The sequence below is a fragment of the Carcharhinus amblyrhynchos genome, chromosome 10, assembly GCF_965287045.1.
Source record: "Carcharhinus amblyrhynchos chromosome 10, sCarAmb.v2.hapA, whole genome shotgun sequence".
Lineage (NCBI taxonomy): Eukaryota > Metazoa > Chordata > Chondrichthyes > Carcharhiniformes > Carcharhinidae > Carcharhinus > Carcharhinus amblyrhynchos.
The window spans coordinates 58393969-58417725 of record NC_137333.1 but is presented as its reverse complement, the minus strand read 5'-3'; the positions used below and the strand labels follow the sequence as shown (position 1 = coordinate 58417725).

At 39.1% G+C, this 23757-nt stretch overlaps 1 protein-coding gene across 7 annotated transcripts in view; it reads left to right on the top strand.

Annotated features, from left to right (window-relative positions):
- aff3 (AF4/FMR2 family, member 3) overlaps nucleotides 1-22858 on the top strand; it is a 258978-nt gene extending 236120 nt beyond the window's left edge. For all 7 annotated transcript variants that reach the window (XM_080197118.1, XM_080197117.1, XM_080197122.1 and 4 more), the window contains 6 exons: nucleotides 4577-4648; nucleotides 7714-7807; nucleotides 9398-9529; nucleotides 12229-12278; nucleotides 16238-16461; nucleotides 20011-22858. In XM_080197118.1, the coding sequence (XP_080053244.1) occupies nucleotides 4577-4648; nucleotides 7714-7807; nucleotides 9398-9529; nucleotides 12229-12278; nucleotides 16238-16461; nucleotides 20011-20132 (694 nt within the window). In that variant the 3' untranslated portion in view covers nucleotides 20133-22858. The remainder of the gene's footprint in view (nucleotides 1-4576; nucleotides 4649-7713; nucleotides 7808-9397; nucleotides 9530-12228; nucleotides 12279-16237; nucleotides 16462-20010) is intronic.
- The last annotated feature ends 899 nt before the right edge of the window (nucleotides 22859-23757 follow it).

Sequence of the window (23757 nt, the reverse complement as noted above, 5' to 3'; positions counted from 1 at the left end):
GATCATGTTTTATTTTTTCCTCAGAATGTGGTAAGATTTGGTTTTTAACTTGCCCAAAAAAATCAGTGTGATTCTCTCCCATTTTCACGCTCATTCGACACTTAGAATTTTTTTGGTAAGATCACTCTCCAACCTTTTACTTGTATGATAACTTATATGAAGCAAATACAATGTTGCCCTTTATTCCAAAGGGAACGGAATATAAAAATAGGAAAGTCTCGCTAAAACTATACAAGGCACCAGTTAAACCACACCTAGACTAGTGTGAACAGTTTTGGTCTTCTTATCTAAGGAAAGATATACAGGCATTGGAGGCAGTCCAGAGAAGGTTTAGCAGATTGATCCCACATAAGGAGGGATTGTCATATGAGGAGAGATTGAGGATCATTGGAGTTTAGAAGAATGAGAGGCAACCTTATATAGAGTTCTCAGGGAGTTTGACAGGGTAGATGCTGAGAGGTTGTTTCCCTTTGTGAGGAAGTCTAGGACCAGACGACATAATCTTAGAGTTAGGAGTCGCTCATTTAAGACAGAGATAAGGAGGAATTTTTTCTCTCAGAGAGTGGTTTATCTTTACTAGGGCTGTAGAGGTTGAGTCATAGTATGTTCAAGCTGAGATAGACAGATTTCTAATCAGTAAGGGAATATAGGGATAAAGTGGAGTTGAATGTTATCATACCAGAATAGTTGTGATCTCATTGAATGGCAGAACAGGCTCTTTGGGCCAAATGGCCTACTTCTATTCCTATGCCATACGCTTAACACACGATGATAATTTCTGCAGTTTCAAATTTATTTGAATTTTGACTTTATTCGCTCATTGTAAAAGGGGAGCTTTGATCAGGCTAGTTAAACTACATATTGCCATCTTGTGGTCGGAAATAGGATTGCTATAGAAATAATTTAGTTTTGAAGAAGTCATATTTGTCTGAAAACGTTAACTCTGTTTTTGTCTCTCTACATAGGCTGCCAGACCTGCTGGATTTTTCCAATATTTTCAATTGCACTTCCAGATTTCCAATATCTACAGTATTTAGCTTTTACTTAAATCAGGATTTTCCATTAATGCACCAAAATAATATGCCAGGCGTGCCTTTAGCCTAAAATTGTCTGAATGTTAATTTTAAGGGATTGAAAATCATAGCCCGAGATGCAGAATTTCCTGATATACACTCTTGGTGGATTCTTAGGAATCCAAAATGCAATAATCTCAGCTATGTCAACTCTTCTTCAGAACTCTGATTTATAATCCTATTTTTGATCATATGATGGAAATATATAGGGCAAGATTTTCCTGCACCCTCATGGCATGTTTTCTGGTGGCAGGGTCAGATAGGATCTTCTGGTCCTGTCGTTATCTATGGCATTTTATGTGGTTCTCCTGTTCTGCCACTGGGGGGTGGCCGTGGAGGGTCATTTTCTACTGGATTGGAAAATCTTGCCAGCAGGAAAGGCTTGAAAATCCCAACCATTAACTTGACTTTCCCGATTAAGGTTCCCCTTTTTCAAGGAACTAATAAATTCAACATTCAGATAAAATTTGGAAGTTTAACAATCATTATTATATGTTAATATTATCATACAAGTAAAAAAGTAGATATTTTGAATAAAATTGAAGTCTCATGGCAGACAGTCTCTTGAGAGTTGTTGTTAAATATGTTTTACTATTCTAAGTTTTACAATTATTTCTTGAATGTTGTCCATTTCCTTTGTCAGAGCTACCGCATCCCTTCATCTATCAGCAGAATGCTGCAACCTCCAGTTCACATTGTACTGCAGGGTACATATCTAACAAAAATTCTTTATGCTGCCATATTTGACTAGACATTACCAGTGATGACCTGTCATTAAAGAATTATCTGCTAAGCAAACTCTAATAGATCAATTCCCTTTCTGCCATTCTATACCACTGAAATGTACTTTCTGTCTGTCATTCTATCTGTCCTCAGGACAGTTTTATAATGCTTTGTATTGCAAATTTAGCAATTTTAGATTTGTACTAACAACAAACTTGCACAGGAGTTGGGGCCTAAATCAGGAAAATTAAAATGTACGTGACTTGCTTTGGCTGACTCATTGAATCCCTACAATGCAGAAGGAGGCTATTCAGCCCATTGAGTCTGCACCAACTCTGGCAGAGCACCTTACCCAGGCCGTATCCTCATAATTCCAAATACCTACCCCACCAATATACCTTACCTATACTACGAATCACAATTAAACTAAATTAAACTTCATTAAGGTATAAGTTTATTCACAAGCATAATATATCAATAACAATCATAGTGCACCTTGGAACTCCTGTAAAACCAAAATTTCTTAATCTACTGTTCCCAACCACTTCTTCGAGATGTTTCCCCAGTTTCTGCAGTAGAGGTGGACGCAGCCTGCTGACCAGTTGACCATGTAGTCTTAAATGGCCTTGGCTGCTGTCCTCTGAAGACCTGAGTCGTGGAGGGCCCTGGCTACCTTTGGCTGTTCTGCTATGGGGGAACTGCTTCCTCTGCAGTCACAGAGAATGAAGCTGAAGGGGTCACAGATAAGGGGGATTTTGAAGGACCGGACACCCACAGAGAGGCTTGAGATGAGGTCCCGGGATGTCCGACAGCTGGTCTTCTTCCCTTTGAATACCTGAGGGTGCCTGCCTGACCCCTGGAGGAGAAGGGGCAAGTTGAGGGAGGTTGAGGTGTCGTTTGGCCGATCTGGCATAGCCACTGCAAAAGCTCACCCATGGCTAAAGCAATGGAGCAATGGTTCATGTCACACTATCTGTAACCCTCACGACCTGCCTGGGCTTGCAAAATCTCACTAACGGTCCTGGCTGGAGTCAATATACATCTCTTTAACCTGTGCTTAATCCTCTCTGCACTCGCATTGTCTGTACCTTTAAGACTTGATTATCTGCAAAGACTTGCATTTCAACCATTATTTTGTAAATTGAGTCTGTGTTTTTATATGCCCTGTTTGTAACAGAACTCCCACTGACCTGGGAAGGAGCAGCACTCCAAAAGCTAGTGGCTTGTGTAACCAAATAAACCTGTTGGACTTTAACCTGGTGTTGTGAGACTTCTTAAAGCAATGGAGTGCAGGTCTCCACATATCTCCAGCAAAAGCTGCACCGGGCTCTCCATGACACCCATCACCCTCCCCATGAAGACTCAATGCAGACACATGTCATCAGAGAACAGGTGGATGGACACCTTCACCTCTGCACAATGTTTGCCCATTTCTTGCAGCTTCCCCAACATTTGTGCATTGTTCATTGTGGAATCTCATCAACCAACTTGGATGTCACAGATGACTCTTCGCTGACAGCGCGCCGAGTTCCCGGGAGCTTGACTGATCTTATCTCTTGCTGAGGACATTTACATGTGAGGTGACCACAAGAATATGAGATCCTGCCTAAACTGCATCTCATACCCATTGAGGTGTGTGTCCGTATTCTGGTGGAGGGTGCATGTCACTGCTGTGACACCTCTTCAGGTGCACTTTCTTCTTCCTCCCCAATGTTCTGTGGGCTGGAGGAACTGCTGAACAGGGCTTCCTCTTGTTCCCTTGCCCTCTTCCTGTTGGCACCTGTAAGAGAGAGAAGAGAGCAAGTGACTGCATGAACAGTCTCCACCATGGAATAACATATGACCCTTAGGTTTCTATGTGATTACATTATGCACAGATCCTTACTGGATGGAGCCCACATGCCGTCCTCTCTATCTGCATTGGCTTAGTCCAGTTTCTCTCTGTCCAGCTCAGCTGCCTGCTCCTCTAACTCAGTGATGTTCTTGAGGTCAAGCCAGCCCTTCCTGTCTTCTCTCTCTCTCTCTCTCTCGCGCTCTCTCTCTCTTTCTCTACTGTTGGGCATAAACTTGGGATTAAGAGCAATTGAGTATCAGGTTTCTTTCTCACACTTCCAAATAACCCACTCGATTGTGTACCACAGCTTTTCCACAAGAGTTCTGGCAGCAGCCTCCAGAGCGGTGATTTTGTGCAGATAGAAGGATAAGGCTGATAAAGGCATGTCATTAGCGATACTCCTTGGTATCCTTAATGCCTACACCAATCAGCATTGATCTGTCTGGGTGGAAGGGTCAGGGAGTTACAATGGCCTCTCCACCTGCAGACTAGATGGATTGCAGTGGAATCCATCTGCCCCTGGAATTGGAACAGGTGTGCTGGTAAAATTCCAGCTATTGTGTGTAGCCTCTTATACCAGTGAATCTGTGATCCACGGTAGGGATTGCCATTGGTAGAACTAAAAAAATCCTGCCAGCGGGAACAGTTAGAACATTTGATTTGTGATTCTAGGTCATATAAAAGACCTAGCAAAATCTCCTTACATGGATAACACAATTTTACTAATAGCTCAGATTTATTCGGGGTACATAAAAATGCTGCAGTTTCACTGAACAAAAAACAACAAATGTTCTAGCACTTCTGTACAGTTTTTGCTTGATAATATCAAATTAAAACACATTGGATGTATGTTGAATGTGTCATCTTGGCAGTGAACCTGGTAAAATGTTGGTAATTTTTCTTTGATGTTTTATTTATATTGCTTTGATTTGTGCTTTATTTAAAGATATGCTATGAGACTGAAGACTCATTCAGGTGCAACAGCCACTCAAGCAGATAAGCAGCTTGCTGCTTTGTGGTGAGTTTCTAAGTTGTGAGACAGCAAATTAAATCCCATGGCATGAATGTTTTCTTTTCTTCCTGGTATATAATGACGTTATCAGTGATTAGAGTTTTGTAATAATCTGTGAAACATCTCACGAACAGAGAAACTGAATTAACTGTACATATAAAAGGACGTTGTTTAAAAAATAAAATTGTTTCTAACTGTAGCTGTGATTGCTTTGGATAAGTGGTGGAGTAAGGCGACATTTTAGAGCATTGTAGAGTGATCAAATATAGAATGGCTTCAACAATCCCATGCTTGCATCATTACCACTGCCCCACCCTCCTGCCCACTAACAGTACCCTCGACTAAATGTTATGGAACTATCAATAGAAAGCAGAAAGAGTAATAAACATTAGTATTTAGAATAGTTTTGTCCTCAAAATATAAAACAATTACATTATGAAATTATTAATTACTCTTTTATGTTTTCTCTTAGAGTACATGCGATTTTAAATCATTCTTCTGTTCCAATTCATTTTAATTTACCAGGTACAATAAGAATCCAGAACCTGCGGTACTTGCAGGGATACATTTTTAAACACATGCTCGTAGAAGACATTGGTTGAAGCTAGATAAATATAGTGTAAAAAAGATAATAATAAAGAAATCTGAGACCTCAGCTGGATTTTACACGCTCCCAACGGTGGTAACTAGCAAAATATGAGGAAAGTATTTACAGCAGGGTGGAAATATTTGAAAGTATGTTCACACTTTTGCACATTTAACATATTTTGTTTTGCTTTGTTTGACTTGCATGATGTTAACTATGCGTTACAAATTTCTCTCCAGTTCAGAGGTACTGGTTGTCCCAGACTTGTGTAGTCTGTGCATTGTACGTTTAGGGTTGAGTCTGCACTGCCCAATATCTAATTATACAATAGTGTGATCTGAACTGGAGTTCATGCCTTTAACTTGTGCCCTTGGATGCACTTCTCCATTTCTTCCCAAATACCGGATAGCATGTGAAAGCACAGACTGACTATTATAATCAAAACTCATTCACTTTACTTCTGCCTACCATGTACGAAAATAAATGAACCACATTATCCCATATTAGGACCTAAGAATTATAAGAACTAGGAGTAGGAGTAGACAATTCAGTCCCTTGAGCCCGCTCCGCCATTTAATACGATTATGGCTAATCTTGTCTTGGCCTCAACTCCACTTTCCTGCCCATTCACCATAGCCCTTCAACTCATTACTAATTAAAAATGTCCATCTCCTCCTTATAATTTCTCAATATTAGTGGACAAACTTAACTTTTCCTGGTTGTTTTTTCTGTGCTTGACCAGGTCAATACTCGTGGTCAGTAAGTTCTCTTGGTAGGTTTGTTCTTGCTGGATATTACTCCCATAACAGACCTAACAGATTGGCCTTCAACATTGTTTTTCTCTCATTTTTGTTACTCTGAGTTACAGGAAGTGTGTGAGCTATCCCTACAATTTCTTTCACATTACATTATTCTTAGTAAGACTCTCACCGAGATAAATTACCTCCCACTCTTCACCTATGATCCCTTCCCACACAGGTGTGGATTCTCGGCATGGATGGCTCAGATCAATATGTCATTTCCATAATAGGGAACCTAATATCCCAGGTCACTGTTGAAACACAAATGCAATGCATGATTCATTAACACACAAATTACTCATTGTCACAGTGGCTGCAGCATATTGCTATAGGCAGATTTTTAAATATGCTTGAATCTACTTGAAGTTAAAATGCATCCCTTAAGTTTAACATATTAAAATTACTCCAATGAAAAAATTGGTCAAAACATTTCCTAAACTTGGCAATCTAAAGTATTTAATTATGAATTTGTTTAATATTGCATTTTTAAAACGGCCTTTGTAACATTCCAAATGTCATTGGCCTGGATATTTCTGCCAATGATGAAGGAACATTTGCTTCTGTTTATCTCCAGTGCAGTTGCCCAGGGACTTTTCATGGACTTGTGAATTTCACTAATTGGGTCTGATCCAGTGTGGTGCTCCCTCCAGAGGGCCTTGGATGTCTATGGGCAGGACATGCAACAGCAAGGATCACCAACCAGTGAAATTAAAGTATCTTCACCTAGCCATGTGGAATGCAAACCAAGAAGTAAAAAACAGGCAATATAAATGATAGTTAAATAACGTATAGAAAACAAAATAAAGATGGGAACAAACAGATGGGTTTAAGGGAGAGAGATGTAAAGGAAAAAGAAAAAAACTTTAAAAAACGATTATTTTCTTTGAAAATTGCAATATTGATTTTCCTCCGAGGGAATGAGACTCCACACTTTAAATTGTTTTAGGGCCAGAGAGGTGGTTTAGCACTAATTATCACTTATCACACCTTTAAAGCTCACTCCTAAATGCTCTAGCCTTTTTTTTAAATCCACCTTCACTGAAGAATTAGTGGATATGTACCACAAGTTTATGACATTACGGTGATTTAAATGCTGTATTAGCAAGGACCCTACAAAAGCACATCACATGAAGAAGCGGGATATCTCTGACAGAAGAGTCTGTGGCTCCATGCCTAACTGACATGTGCGGACACTAGAAGTTGTCAAATTTACTCTGCAATAATAATGATGCTCATAGCCTTACTACTATTGTTACAGCAAAATCAGGCCACTGTGCTTTGTTTTGTTTACTTGTCGATATGAAAGACTTGGGGTGGAATTTTCTAGCCGCCCTGCTGTGTGTTTTCCAGCAGCAGAGTTAACCCACAATTGGCTGCTGGTGGGATCTTTTAGTCCTGCCAGTGTCTACGACATTTTGCATGGTTCGTACCATTCACCAAAGAACCCCATAGGAAGGCGACCATTAGTAGAATAGGAATATCCTGCTGGTGGGAACAGCCAAAAAATTCAAGTCTTTGTTTTTAGAAAGTTATAGCAGTGATTTTAAAATGGTTTAGATTAGATGAGAATTTTTGAATTTGTAGAACTATTTCCTTTTTTAGATGTAGACCATACAACTGTGATTGTCAACATGTATTACTTATCTGAGCACAGTTTATGACATTGTTACTTTTGATCTCTGCAGTTACCGTTGTTTGGCACTGCTTTATTGGAGGATGTTCAGACTTAAGAGGGATAATGCTGTTAAATATTCTAAAGCCTTGATCAACTATTTCAAGGTAAATACTTGATACAGTTTTTTAAATCTTCACAGCGTCATAAACTTTAACTGATCCTCTGTTGTAAGAACATAATTTGAGTTCTTGAATATAGCTTGAATGATAGTCTTGGTTTCAATCTATTTACTTCAATTCTGATTCCAAATAAAGGATTAAGGTCATTTCCTCGGGAATTCAGTATATGGCTGTTAGAGATTCTGTGTTTTTTCAATCAAAAGTGGTGAGATAAGCTGCAGATATATTTGCATTTGTTACAAATATTAAGTTTATAAGATTGCTATGTTTTCAGACTGTCTGATTAATTTAAGCTAAAATGGAGGAACGAACAGGTTAATGTGACCTGTTCTGAATTTTGCCAGGCAACAAACCTTGGTTTCTATAGGGTTAAGAAGGGCCCAGACCAAGAGATTTGCTGAGAAGGTGCAAGTTGTTCACACCTGTGAACAATGGCAAGACCATCTGCGCTAACTGTTGGTAGACTGTTGGTCTGAGTCTTACAGGATGGTGTTAAGAATGTTAGATTTCATAAACAGTTGTACTTCAAACTGATTGTTTAATTCCAAGATGGAATGGAGTTGGGGATCTAAGGATAAGTAATTGGCACTTCTACCCAGATGCAAGGCCCATGTGATTCATGATGCCTTAGAAATGTACTTTAGATAGGGAGAAGTCCACAGAAAATCATTTTTGTATAGAGTTATGGGGTTTCTGAAGAGTCCACTGAATCTAACGGACATGAATAAGCGTGCAAGAATCTCAGGGAGAGAGAGCAAGAATAAAGAGGCAACTAAACCTGCACTTGAAACAGAGAAAATGCTGACCCTACTGTTCACCACACAGGATGCTTGTGTTCAGATTGAATAGGCCAAACTGATAATGATCTAACAGAGGCTGAACAATTTTCCTAGCTTCAGCTGAGGAGAAGGAATTTCCTTACAGTGACATTACAGTGAATGTCAATTCTAGGATTAGAAATTAGCTGGCTGGGAAATGTAAAAGGAAATTGGTCATTGGGAGCAAAGAATAGCTTTGGACTAGTTGCAGGAGAGTAAAGTGTCCGCTTAATGAATGTTTGGTCATTGTAAAAGTTAAATGGCAGAACCTTTCTACAGTTGAGAGTATAAATTGCCTACAAATATTGCATTAGTCAATGTTGCTTTTAGATTTTTAATGCAGTAAAAGTCTTAAAACTTGAAATCTTGCCATGTGATCTTTTCAGTTAATCACTGAAATTTAAATATCTTTTTTAAAGTACCAGTCTCTACGGAGGTTGTAACATAATCCTGAGTTAGTCTAGAATGAACATTCCTAAATTGGTAGAAAACATTATACTTTGCACGATTGAAAAGCAGTTTCCTGAAAATGCCATTTAAACTGTAAATGCTATTTGGAGTATCAGTAATCATAATTTTCTTCTCAAATACAGTAAAACCATTTTCCACAAATGTAGGTTTAGCTCAGGAACCTTGCCACAGACATACTCGTTAGAAAATTGTGGGTTGTCTACAACAGAGGCAATGTTCTCTCATTTACACAATAAAAGAAGATGCTCTGATCCAATTAATTGTACCTTTTTGCCCTTTGACCTAGTGTAACAGGAAAGAAGTACTAAACAGTAGTATTGCACATGCTACTGTGCATCAGAAGGACCTGTGTCAGTACTGCCCTCAACCACTTAAGTTCAAACACACCAGTCATTGTTGCAGTTTTAAAAAGAAAGAGGTATTGTTCCTTTTTAATATTTTGACTGTTTAGCAAAACCAATTTTTATAAGAAATGTAATTTTAAGCAGATTTTTTGCAAAACTTTGTGCCATTGAATTAGTGTGTTTTCGACCTCTCCCTATTTGTAAACAAATTATAGGTGTCTAATGTCAAAATGAAGTCATTGTACAAGTGAATGGAATAAGGATGGTTAATAGGTGTGGAATATCATGGGGATAATTTCAAACATATCTGATACTAGGATTATAAAACTAAATGTAAGAATGTGGTTTCAAGGAATATGAAAAAATAAGTTTAAGTTTATTTATTAGTGGTCACAAGTAGGCTTACATTAACACTGCAATGAAGTTATTGTGAAAATCCCCTAATCACCACACTCCAGCGTGTGTTCAGATACCCTGAGGGAGAATTCAGCATGGCCAATGCACCTAACCAGCATGTTTTTTGAACTGTGGAAGGAAACCCACGCAGAAACAGGGAGAATGTGCAGACTCCGCACAGACAGTGACCCAAGCTGGGAATCGAACCCGGGTCCCTGGCGCTCTGATCCAATTAATTGATGATTGAGCAGACTGTTGTGAGGCAGCAGTGTTAACCACTGTGGCCCCATGCTGCCGACTCTCTGTTGTCCCTTTTCACAATAAATGATCATAATGGTGTATGTTAAAACCATTGGAAAACCTGGGTATGTGCTGAAACTTCCATTTATTTATTTTTCTGCATTACCTTTCTTCAACTCATTAATGAACCTTCAAAGAAATATATTATAATTTTTCTTTGGAAAATATAAAATCAGTTAGTTCAGAATTAACTGTGAAACTGGAATTAATTCAGCAAACTGTAGTGTATCTATTTTGCATGGACTTTACAATGATTTTTATTTTGCTAGTTATCAAGCCATAGAGGCAATATGGCATGCAGATATGCCATTCGACCCTTGAAGTTCATGTCATTTTGTAGATAAGAGAGAACGGCTTAAGATGAAGGAATCTTTTGAAAACTAAGCACTGGCTACCACTGGGGCTTTCATTTCTAGTGCTTCACTCATGCCTAATCATCTTAGCAATGTTTCACCGAAGGTGATTTTAAGGAGAGTGACAGTAAATTGCTGAAAGCCTCTGCTCAAACATCAAAAATCAGAAACTCAAAGTTTAAAGAAAGCCAGAACCAATTAAAAGAAAATGAAATAGAATTTTCAAGAAAAATTAGCACATGATGCACATAACTTCTGAAATTTGATTTGTGGTTCAATTTTTGTTATTATTTTAATGTTTCAGGATCTTTGACTATTTAAGCGAGGTGGATATTTCAGGTAATTTGTATAAGGGTGTTAGTATTAAATTAGATTCAGGGATAAGTCAACAAACTGGAATTACAAACTAATTCCAGTCATATAGTGTACCAAGGTTGGCACCTTGCACATATCACATAATTTACACAAAGTACAATTGGAATGCAAGATTCTTAGTAACAAACTATCTTCCCCCTTCCCCCTCCCCATCCCCCCTTCCCCCTCCTCCTCCTCCCCCTTCCCCCATAAATTATTTTAGTCCATAAATTATGTTAAATGGATCTTGGTTGTTTGAAAAAAAGAGGAATATTGATGAGTATGTGTTGGTGGATACCCAAGGTGACCAATACTGTCTAAACTTCAGACATTACAAGACTCACAAAGACAGTGTCTCCATTTAAAGATGTAACTTTATTTAACCAGCAGCTGCTGGGAGACCATCTGAGAGAGAGCAGCCAGACCCCTCTGATGAAGTCTGACGTTTACAATTGAAAACAGATCAATTATAGGTTTTCTTATCAATAACACCCGCCTTTCAGTGGCTTAAAATCAGTCATCTACAATATACACAAATCAATAATACCTGTCATAAATCTTAACCAATTATACCTTATGCTCTGGCATAATGGCATTTTATTAATCCGTAAAATCCAGAAGTTAACTCCTGTCTTGGCTGACCCCATTTCCTGTGCTACCTAGTAATCTCAGATGCTAGCTCAAAGTTCAACTGAATGTAATCATGGATTCCCTGAAAGATCACTGCCAAACCAGATTAACACATGACTCCACGTTTGGGCATGCATCCATCTTGTCTAGGTAGTGAATAAACCCTGTTCATGAAATGTCCTAAATGATCTCTCTGTTCAAAACTTTACTGATAAATCGTGCACATTCCCAAGGTTTAAACATTCTCTTGGAATATGACTTCACCCTAATGCATTTTACATGATGCTTTGCAACAAATTGCTGTTAGTTTAAATGGACAATAAATCGTAATATATTAATACATTCAAAATATCAACATATGTGTCTTAACACCATAATCACTTGCATCTCATGTAAACTGCTTTCTTATTAGCTCATTAGCTTGTTTTAAAAAGTCATTTAACTTAATGCTGGTAGTTCTGTCAGTGCTTTAATGTCTAATTGTTTAAAAATCTTATAACTTATTGGTGTTCCCCCTTTCAGTGTAGAAACAAACAGGAGGATGGGATTTGTTTGGATAATGTGATCAAAAACACCAATGCAGACTTGATGAGTTAAACAGCCTATTTCTGTGCTATAACATTCTGTGAGGGAAACCATTCAGCTTATCTAGATGCTCCTTTTGTGACGGACTACATCTAATATCTTATTGTTCTTGATAAGTTGTATTGCCATTCTAAATATCTATTTTAATGTCGTAGGATTCTGGTGAAAAAGCTAAAACTTCAAACCTGTGGGGTGCCAGTGACAAGTAAGTATGTGTTTCTTTTGTTTGACCTAAAATCGAACTTTGCACAAGTAACTCTGAAACAGTGGGTGGGATTTTCCAGCCGTGCTTGCCCCAACTCTAGACCAAAGAAGATGAAGAGAAACTCTTGGGGCAAGCGGACCTTTGCATGGACCTGTCCCACCCACTACAATTCCTGTGGCAGATGGGACAGGAAAATTCAGTCCAAGGACCAGAAAGATCAACTTCGGAGGTGACATAAAGCAAGTGATATATATCCCAATTGAAAAGAAAAGTCAAATTGTGTGCATAATGGTTAGGTTAATTGTGTTTATTTTATGCTCAACCCCGATTTGAGAATTCTGCTCAATGCAGCAGCCAGCATTTCTTCAGACAATACCTTTAAAAGTGGCTCTTTACTGCCTTATCTAAAAACGGAAACCAGCACTATTTCAAATTAAATAATCTCCTTACAATGTTTTCAATAGCTTCAAGTCAAAAAGAATCAAAGAATGAACTTGAAACCTTTGTAAAACACCAGTTGGGCATCAGCTGGAGTATTACATCCCATTTTGGATGCAGCATTTTGGGAAGGATGTTAAGACCTTGCAGAGGGTGAAAAAGGGCAGCATGGGGGCACAGTGGTTAGCACTGTGGCCTCACAGTGCCAGAGACCTGGGTTCAATTCCCAACTTGGGTCACTGTCTGTGTGGAGTTTGCACATTCTCCCTGTGTCTGCGTGGGTTTCCTCTGCCTTCTCTGGTTTCCTCCCACAGTCCAAAGATGTGCAGGTTAGATGGCTTGGCCATGCTAAATTGCTCCATAGTGTCAGGGGGACTAGCTAGGGTAACTGCATGAAGTTATGGGGAAAGGGCTTGGGTGGGATTGTGGTTGGTGCAGACTTGATAGGCCAAATGTTCTCCTTCTGTACTGTAGGTATCTATGATTCTATGAAAAGAGATTTACAAGAAGGTATCATTTATGTGGAGAAATTGAAGTAGCTGTGACAGTTCTCCTTAGACCAAAGAAGATGAAGAGAAAATTTAATAGAGGTCAGTTAACAGAGGATAAGGTGTCATCAAAAAAAAGCCAGAGGTGTGGAAATAATCTTTTTAAACAAAGTCAGTTTTTGTGATCTGGAACATTACTACCCAAAAGGTTCCTAAAAATCTGGGAAAGAGATTGAAAGGTGACATTTAAAGGAAATGTAATAAATATTTGAAAGGAAAAAATTACAGGACTATGGGGACAGAGCCTGAGCGTAGGATTAATTGGATAGCTCTTCCAAGAAGTCAGAATTGTCATGATGGCTGAATTGTCCCCTGTATGATATTATTCAATGATTCTCTGATACTGCTACAGTACAATTTCATAGCTAAACTAGTTGGGAGGATGGGAATCTCTTTCTGTATTTCGTCATGCTGAGTGAAGTGGCTAAAGAAAACCAAATCACAAAGATACATTTCCATGTCCCAAATACCTTAAAGAAAATCTCAAAAGGACTTTTATTTATTGACCACATTATTCCTACCTGGGTAGAACAAAGTGAGAGTTAGAGATGTTGGCAGGCTAAGTCAAAAGTATTTTAGCCTGATCATAAAAGACTAACATTATGGCTGAGATTTTACTGGCTCCTCTTGTCTTGTTCCTCCCAATGATGGAAGGAGCAAGCCAGTAAAATCATGCGAGAGCCAAGAAATCAGGATCACGCCCAATTTTTCAACAATCACGATCTTACGAGAGCCGAATTTGTGGCAAAGTTTGCCTCTTGCCAGAAATGGCAAAGGCTGAATAATTCATTCAAATTTATTTAAATACTTATTTCCATCTGTTTAGTGAGCCCGGTGCTCAATCGCCAGTGGAACCAGAGGCCATTGAGGCCCCTAAGGGAGGCCGAGAGCAAGGGGATGCACATTGGGCAGTGCCAGCCTGGCACCTTGGCACTGCCAGCCTGGCATCTCAGCTAGGCATCAAGGGTATGATCAGTCTGGGTCACAGGGGGACAGAAGAGGCTAGATGTCATGCATTGTGGGGTCCATGATCGGCCGCAGTTTCCCGCAATTGTGGGGTGAGGTGGGGGGAGGGGGGAGTTTGTTGAGGTTGCCTGCAGCAGCAGTGGCCTGATAGCTCTCTCTCCTTTCTGTCTGTCAGATCCCTGCTGTTAGAATTGTGCATTTGCAGCATCAGAGGTCTTTACATAAGCAGTAACTCCCTCTACAGGCTGGCAGGCAAAATAATCCCAGCCCACTGCCTGCAGCAGCTAGAAATTGTCTACACCATTTTTTCAATGACTTAGTACATAAGATTCGTCATAAAAACTCACCCAAAAAACAGATCAGGAGCTCTCCCATTTTCACACTAGCTGGACACTTAGAATCATTCTCGTTAAGTTCTGTCCTATGGTTTTAAATGGCAATGGAAAAGATTGGAAGCCCTGAGATTTTAATGTTTATTTATTAGTGACACAAGTAGGCTTACATTAACACTGCAATGAAGATACTATGAAAATTCCCTAGTTGCCAAACTCAGGCGCCTGTTCAGTACACTGAGGGAGAATTTAGCACAGCCAATGCACCTAACCAGCACGTCTTTGGACTGTGGGAGAAAACTGGAGCACCCGTAGGAAACTCACGCTGAAACAGGGAGAACATGCAGCTCCACACAGACAGAAATCCAAGCCAGAATTCAAACCCGGGTTCCTGGTGCTGTGAAGCAGCAAGGCTAACCACTGATAGAGGCAGTGGACAATTTCACGTAACTTGGCTTGATGATATCCGAAGAATGAAATCCACATTAGGTTAGCTATGGCAAGAGGTGTGGCCAGTGACTGAAATAGCATCTAGAAGTCCAAAGACATCAGTATGAAGCTGAAAAACTTCAGCTTCATACTGTACAGTCATTATATGTTGGTTATTATCAACATTGTCAATGTCATACATACTCTTTGGGTGCAAGAGTTGGACTCTGAAGAGGATGAGAGGAGGATCATAGTTTTTGAAATGTGTGTGTGCTCAGAATCAATTGGATGGAGAGAAAATGCAAATGAATGGGTTAGATCTAGAGTAGAAATTCAGGAATGAAAAGTATTGCTAAGTAAGGTTGGAGAGAGAAAGATAATTAATTGTGGATGTTGGAAACACAAATCTGACAACTTCTCCTGTCAATAATTGAAGGGGAAACTGAGGATAAAACCAGAAAATGAAGAAGAAAAATTGGATGGGTAGATTACATTGAGACATGGACAGAGGAAGGCTTAAAGAAAGCCAGAAAAGATACAAAGCAACGCTAATGTCTCCATAAGACTGTGGTGAAAACAAATAATTGAATGATCTAGAAGCAGTCGCATTTATCCCTGGTTTGAAAGGGTTGTCCAATGATGAGAGATTGATAGAATGGATCTTTACTCAGGGAGTTCAGAAGAGTAAGAAATGATCTAATTGAAACATAAAAAATCCTGAGAGGACTTGACAAGATAGATACTGAGAGATTATTTCCCCTAGCTGGAGATTCTAGAATTCAGAAGCATACTTCAGGGTAAGGGGTCAGTTATTTTGGTTTGAGATGAAGAAAATTTCTTTACTCAGATGGTCATGGAAGTTTGAAATTCTCCACCTCAGAAAGCTGTGGATGCTCAGTTATTGAGCAGATGCAAGGATGAGACTGATATCTTTTTGGATTTTGAGGGAATGCAGGATATGGGGATCAGAAACAAAAGTAAGTTAAGTTGAGTTTGAGGATCAGTCATGATCTTATTAAATGCTAGAATATGCTTGAGTGTCCAAGTCGCCTACTTCTACTCTGATTTTTTAAGTTATACTCTTTTATCAATCTAAGATCTCAGAAAAAAATGAAAGCTAACATAGCCCCCAAAAGCTTGACAAATCAAAAAATAATTTGTTAAATTAAATTCTTCCATTTTATGAAGAAAAGCTGCCAGTGTTCTTTCTGTATTGTTTTAGTTATATCTATACTTGCCTTTCCAGGTGCATAAGGACATCTTCACCAATGTTATCTCCGCCCTCCCTTGTTAGTTCAGCTGGATCACATGGAAGCAGTTCCAGTGACGTTAGATCATCTCCTTCTTCAACCATTAACATTCCACAGCGCATTCATCAGTTGGCTGCCAACCATGTCTACATCACCAACAGCATTCTCTACAGTTATGATTACTGGGAAATGGCTGATAAACTGACCAAGGAGAACAAAGGTATACATTTTGGCTCAATTGGGAGATAATGTACAGGAAATTTCTGCTTCCCTCTCCGAGATCTAATAATGAAATAATATTCACAAATGCACAAGGTGAGGTTCGGAAATAGAATAACGTAAACATTGAATCTCAAGATATGAGAACGTTGAAGTACATATGATTTATCCTCCTCCAGTGTTCCATAGATATGTACTTTGGGAGTTGTTTTAAAAGAACACTTCAAGCAAGTTGTTTGTCCAGTTTAAATTTGTAGGATTTACTAGCAATTCAGAGAACTTTGCTAAGCTACTAAGCTGTAACTCGCACTTTTTCAGCTTACAAATTGCACCCTGACAATGTCTAACCATTGTCACCACATTCAAAGAGCGGGATTTTCTAACCGCACTCATCCCAAGACTGGAAACTCCCGCCCGAAGTCAGTGGACCTTAGCATGTCCTGTGTCCCACCCGTTACAATTCCCGGGATGGGAAAATTCCGCCCAAATGATTTTTATCAGCATTTTATCATTCAAGATTTTTAAAATCATTTTTATGATTAATTGATAGAACCATAGAACGGCTGCAGCACAGAGCTGGCCATTTGGCCTATCTTGTCTCTGCTTACTCTCTGAAAGAGCAAGTTTCCGAGAGCCACTTGCCTGCAAATTTTTCCATTTCAAATAATGATCCAATTCCTTTTTGGAAGACTCAATTGACCTCGCACTCTAGTTGTGCATTTCAGATCCAAGCCACTCACTGCAAGAAAAAGCCCTTTTTACAGCACTATCTGTCATACTTGTGTAAGTCTTCTCCCAATAACAAATGAAAAGCTATATAAATGTTTTTCACTGTGTTAGTGAATGATTGTTTCTGATTGAGTAGGAGGGTAAGGTGGCAGGGTGGCTAAGGTGCCATCTGGGTAGGGTGGCAGGTGGGTATGGTGGCAGGGTAGGTAGTGTGCCAGGTATTAGGGTTTTGAAATGCAGTCATTACTACATGTCCCAGGGTGACAAGGTGGCACAGTGGTTCGCAATGCTGCCTCACAATGCGAGGGACCCGGGTCCAATTCCCAGCTTGGAGTCTACACGTTCTCCCCATGTCTGCATGGTTTCCTCTGGGTGCTCTGGTTTCCTCCCACAGTCCAAAAAACGTGTAGGTTAGCTGCATCAGCCATGCTAAATTCTCCCTCAGTGTACCCAAACAGGCACCGGAGTGTGGTGACTAGGAGAGTTTCACAGTAACTTCAATGCAGTGTTAATGTAAGCCTCCTTGAGACACTAATAAATAAGCTTAAACTTGAACCATCTGGCTTGCCATGCCATGTGACTTCTGCCCTGAGGGATTGCCTGCAGGCAGCCATCTTACATTCAGTTTAATAAACACACTAAAAAAATTGAAATCTTTGAGCACATAACATAGGGTGCATTCTTCTGGCTGCCCCATGACCAGAAAAACCCGCCTGAAGCCAACAGTCCTTTGCAGGGTCTGTGTCCTGCCTGCCACGATTCCCATGGTGGGCGCAACGGGAAAATTCCACCCATAGTGTCAGGAGTAGAGCCAAAATTGAACTTTGAAAAGCTGGAAGAGAAACCACAGCTACTGAAAGAGGAACACTGAAATGCCCCAAACTTGCTAAAAGCTGTTGAAAACAAAATATGGACAAGAAAAGATAACACAAGCTGGAAATTGCAAATAAGACACTGCGAGATGGTTATAAATTTTCCACTCCAAACTCCTGTTGAAATGAAAGGTGAAATGGAGTCAATTGCTCCGTGTGTGATTGCAGCAATAAAACTCACAGAATCGTGTTAATTCGGGAAAAAAAAATCTCTTTAAAGATAAAATTGTTGTATATATAGTGTATATAGGCATAAGTGATCTGACAATGAGCATTCGTATGTTCTTCACAAGTCTGTGTGAGTTTCCTCCAGGTGCTCTGGTTTCTTCCCAAGACTGGTGCAAGTTAGGTTCATTGCCTATTCTAAATTGCCCCTTAGTGTCCAAAGATGTGTGGTTAGAGGAATTAGAGGGGGTAAATGCATGGGGTTACAGGGAAAGAATGCAGGATGGGCCTGGGTGAGATGATGTGTCAGAGAATCAGTGCACACTCAATAGGCCGAAAAGCCCCCTTCTGCACTGTGGGGATTCTATGACCATATGAGAGCAAATCTACTGAAAGAAGATAAGCTAACTCCCAAGAAAGCACTAGACAGTGCAGAAACGCAGAGATTATAAAATGTCAGCTGGAGCACATGCAAGGCAAAACAGACCAGGAGAGAGATTATCACTCTCCACTAATCCCCAACAATGGAAATGGAACAACAGCAACAGTTATCATGGCAACAACAAGTGCTACGGGAACGACACTTCCTGAAGAAGGAACGTCATTCAGCCAAAGACAACGTGCACAATTTACCAACTACATATGAAATGCATGTGCAGCAAATGACTAGAATAATGAACAGTTTGTTTATGTATGAGAACAGTTGTGGAATAATGGGTGACTTGGGTAACTCAGTCACACATGATAGTGCATGCAAATTTGTCTTTTGTTCTTTAAGGAAAGGGGGATATTTGTGTCTTTTGTTCATTATGAAAAGGGGATGCTTGGATTTTGAAATGCAATCATTACTAGTTATCCTATTTGGCTCTGCTAAGAGCTGCTCCCTGCAGGTAGCCATTTTGTATTGAGTTCAATGAAGACAGAACACTAACAAGACTGTAGTATTTGAGTTTGTAACAGCTGGCAGTAGGGTGCCAGCTGGGTAGGGTAGTGAAGTTGAATCAGCTCATACTGGGGAGCATTGGAAGGTCGCGGGGGAATGGAGGGGTGGAGTCTCTTGGAAGTAAGTTCTGATGACACGTATACAGTAGTTAGATCCTGTGGGAATTCTGGAACACAACTGAACAATTCAAACACTCATTTCATCATGGAACTCCAACAAGTGGCCACATTGCAGTAGAATTCTATAGAAACAATACTCAGAGATGACTCTGGTTACTCGGATATGAATTCTGAAGACGTCCGCCCCAATGAAAATGGTAGGGAGTCAGAGGGTCAGTGGGAATTGAATGGTTGTGGGGGCAATCAGGTCGAGTTTTGGATCCTTGGAGGGCCATGAGGCGATAGGTTCAGGGGGGAGTTCTGGAGGTCAGGGGTGATTTGAGGGTTGGGAGGTGTCGGTGTGAGTGATTAAAAGGTTAGTTGTATAGACGACCCAGGAATTAGAACTGGTTTTAATCCTTCTAACCTTTCCTAGATAACTATTCTGGTAAGTAAGTCAGAAGTTTCCAAAGTCTCCTACTCTAATTCAGAGTTGGCAACATTTTCAGAGGGTCCAGGGAGCAGAGGAAATGCTCATCAAAAGTCCAAACTTCCTGGGGAATATTTTCATAGACAATACATCCAGACTTCTGGGGGGTGCGAGGCGGGGGGTCGGTCCCAGAGTATAATCTGGAGATTGAGACTTCTGGGCCAACTTATCTTTGCACTTTTGACATGGTGTGATTTTTTTCATCAATGCTCCATTGCATTACAAAGTAACTTCAGTTTTTTTCTCTTTTCAGAGTTCTTTCATGATCTTGATGCACAGATGGAACCTATAACACTACATAGTAGTATGACACATCTTGTTCAATACACTCAACAAGGACTTCAGTGGATACGAATCAATAATCACATGTTATAGTGGTTTCACCAATTATCAGCTGATGGGTACTTTCAGTTACTGAGCCTTACAGAAAGGATCCTGACTACATTGAATGAAACCTTTGCATTGAAAATTCAAACCTAAAATTTGGTTCTCCCTTGATGTTAAAGAACATTAGACTTCAGTCTACGAATTTGCTAAGAGATTCAAGAAAGACCAGTGCAATTTTTCAGCACTCTTTCCTCTTGTTTCCCCCTTTCAGCGCTTCATTCCTTTCACATCAGGAAACACCCATCTACAGTTGCTGAATATTACAAGCTTGGGTAACAACAAATCTGTTTGCATTGACTGTTCATAAGTCTTCACTGCCAACTGCATATTTGTAAACTTCAACATTTCTTTTGCTTTTTTTTGTAGGTTTCTATGTAAAGTAATTTTTAAATAATAGACAAATGCCATTCTTCATATTTTATAAGCAAAGGCAAAAAGCATAAGTGCAATTTATGGTAAAAACCAATGAAAGATTATCTGTAATCAAAAGACCATCATAGTTAAGAGTGAAGATGATGTCAATAACGACAAAGAGGAAATGTCTATTTAGAAAAAAGCTGTCAAAGAAAAATTGATCAGAGGGTGTGTAAAGGTCATAAATGTTTGATGCTCATTTTAAGATGATTAAAAGGGTTTCCTAAGGCCCAGATATTAATTGGTTGGTTTTTGACTTAAAATTCCGCCTCACTTCATGCTAGTAAACTTTTTATAAGCAGCATTGTGTTATTTCAAAAACTAAACAAAAGTTATTCTTCACGTTGAAAAATTATGCACGTTGTTTTCAGAATTATGTTTGTCTTCCTCAAATTTCATAATAATTGAACATTCCCTATAATCAAATTGTTATTATGGAAACATTGCATATGACTCATCTTTCAATTTTTAACACAGTTGCACAGAGCACACGATAGCACTGCTGTCTCACAGTGCCAGGGACCTGGGCACGATTCCCAGCTTGGCTCACCATCCGTGCAGAATCTGCATGTTCTCCCTGTGTCTGTGTGGATTTCCTCCCACAGTCTGAAAGACGTGTTGGTTCGGTGCACTGGCCATTCTAAATTCTCCCTCAGTGTACCTGAACAAGTGTCGGATTGTGGAGGTTTTCATAGTAACTTCAATGCAGTGTTAATCTAAACCTACTTGTGAAACTAATAAATAAACTTTAAACTTGACCTGAACCTGAAATTTCTGAGGGTTCTTCTGATCTTCTGCCATAATTTCAGGAGAAAGTTTAAAGCAAGCCAGGCTTTCTAGAAATCTTCTGAAAACGTTAGACAGTTAATCGAGCAATCCTTGTGAAAGATGTTTCCATAGAGTCCAGTAACATTCTGTCCAATAAATAGGAAAGCTGCACAAATAGTATTTCTACAACACGAAACAACAGCAGCAAAAAAAAAAGTAAAATGTTAGTTTAATACAAAAGAGGGAAAATTATTACTGTGGTAGATTCAAAAACATCAGCGAGAAAGGACACTTCAAAGAGAAAAGAAATAGTCTCTGCATCATCTTGTATCATTAAATAATTCTAAGTTTTTTCCTTTTTCCAATTTTTTTAAAAGTTTGATGTCAATTTTAGGAATAACAGTATATGATAGGATTGGGTGGGCAACTTGCTCACTGACCACCTTTCTGCATGATACCGGTGAAAGGTGTCATCAGACAATAAATAATAGCACTAGTAAAGTAGAGGCCTCAGATAAAGTGAACCAATGTTTGTGACAAGTTTTCAAGGGCATGAAAATATCAATGACAACTATCTTTCATTTTAAACACAATTTATATCATTCAAGTTTGATTTAAAGATTATTGCTCCTCCATTTTATAATGCTAAGCCTTAATATTTTATCAGCTATTACCAATATAGACTTTAGGGGATTAAATAAATTAGTAATCTATAATCACAGTGCTGTAACAATTGTAACAACTGAGAACCATATCTCCTCTATCATATTCAACTCATCAGATCTTTGACTTTTGCAATAAAATAGCTGGTCAGATCAATTAATTTTTATCCAAAATATCATTAATCCATGCCAGTATTATTTTGTTACAACAGAGTGCATCGCATTTTATTTCTTTGTTAATAATCTTCACTATTACTCTTTATGTTTGTGAAATATTAATGAAATGTTAGAATGGTTAATAGTTTAAGTGCATTATTTTCTTACAAAGCACGTCTTTTCTGTTTAATTATAATATTGTAAAATGTAAAAGATTGTCTAATACTAATGTATTTAACAGTTCACTTTTCGATCTAGAATGAGATATCTAACATTCTCACCACTGCTGTCAATGATTTTATATTTTGGACAAAATGTGCTGATATCTGAAGCCAACTAAATTACTATAATTAACAGTGAAATTGTATAATTGTAATTACAGTTCAGCCAGACATGTACATGTCAATGAAGCCTCGGGAGTCATCCATACTCTTTTTTGGAGTAATTTGTATTGTACTGAATTTATTATTGTTTTACAGTACTATTAACTGTAAAAAAAAAATGATTATTGTATATAATATAGTCTTGATCAAAAAATAGATAGTTCTGTATTTTGAAAATGCAATTTCATTTCAATTCTAAATTCTTGCTCCTCAATTTGTCCATTTCAGTGCTCCTGGAAAAATCATTGCAAAGTTAATCTTGCTCAATTGTAATTGGACAAGCCTTAAAAACTTTTAACAATAGCACTTTTATATGAAAAAGTAAATACTAATTGGAGACATCAAAAGTACCACTGTTTCCTGTCTTTTGTCAGCACAAATTTTCATTAATGAAGAAGTATTGCAACAAAGTGTCTGCAGATTAATCAGACTTGAGAGGGCTTAGATAGGTCAAGAAGATTACAATCATTTGACAGTGGGTATCTCAAAACAAATCAGTAACACATTTCACCTTTCACAGACTCTTATCCCAACTAAAGCATACTTCCTACCAGTTTACAGCAACAGAAGCATTGTACTAGCAATTCTAAATCAAGGGAACATTTTCATCTTACTAGTCCAAGCATGAATTAGCCTGAGCCTTCTTCCAGTTTATTATCTGGTTGGTTTCGGAACAGGCAGAAAACGAAAGTGGTGGTTGAGGTTTACTGTTGATTCACTTCTCACTTTACACTGATCAGTATTTCCTTTCTTCATGAGGACAAGATTGCATGCATTCCTGGAGCTTTCAGCACATGACCTGCTTACTACAACTGCACCTGCCTTCCCACTATCCTCTCCCTGCAACCCCTACTCACCAAACTCCTGCAAATGGTTGCTGAAAAGAATCCATCTTCCTAATACACTGTGGCCAAACGGGCCATCCAAAATGGCTATGTGTAAAGCACTCTGGGACAATTGGGCAAGAACTAAAACGATAGGCTGCAGCCTAAAAGATAGAGATAAACAAGATATGGGTTATCTCTAGGACAAAGGAGACTTTCTGATCAAACTGGGTTGTTTATCAGACATAAGGGCGCCAGAATCCCTTTTTTGGGAGGGAGACATGAACCCTACATGGCCGTTGGGGACACACCCAAAGATTGGTGTGGCAGCCCCCGATTGGACTTTATCGATCAGGGCGATCAAGCCCTTATCAAATGATTGGCAACGGCCAAAAGGAGCGCGAAA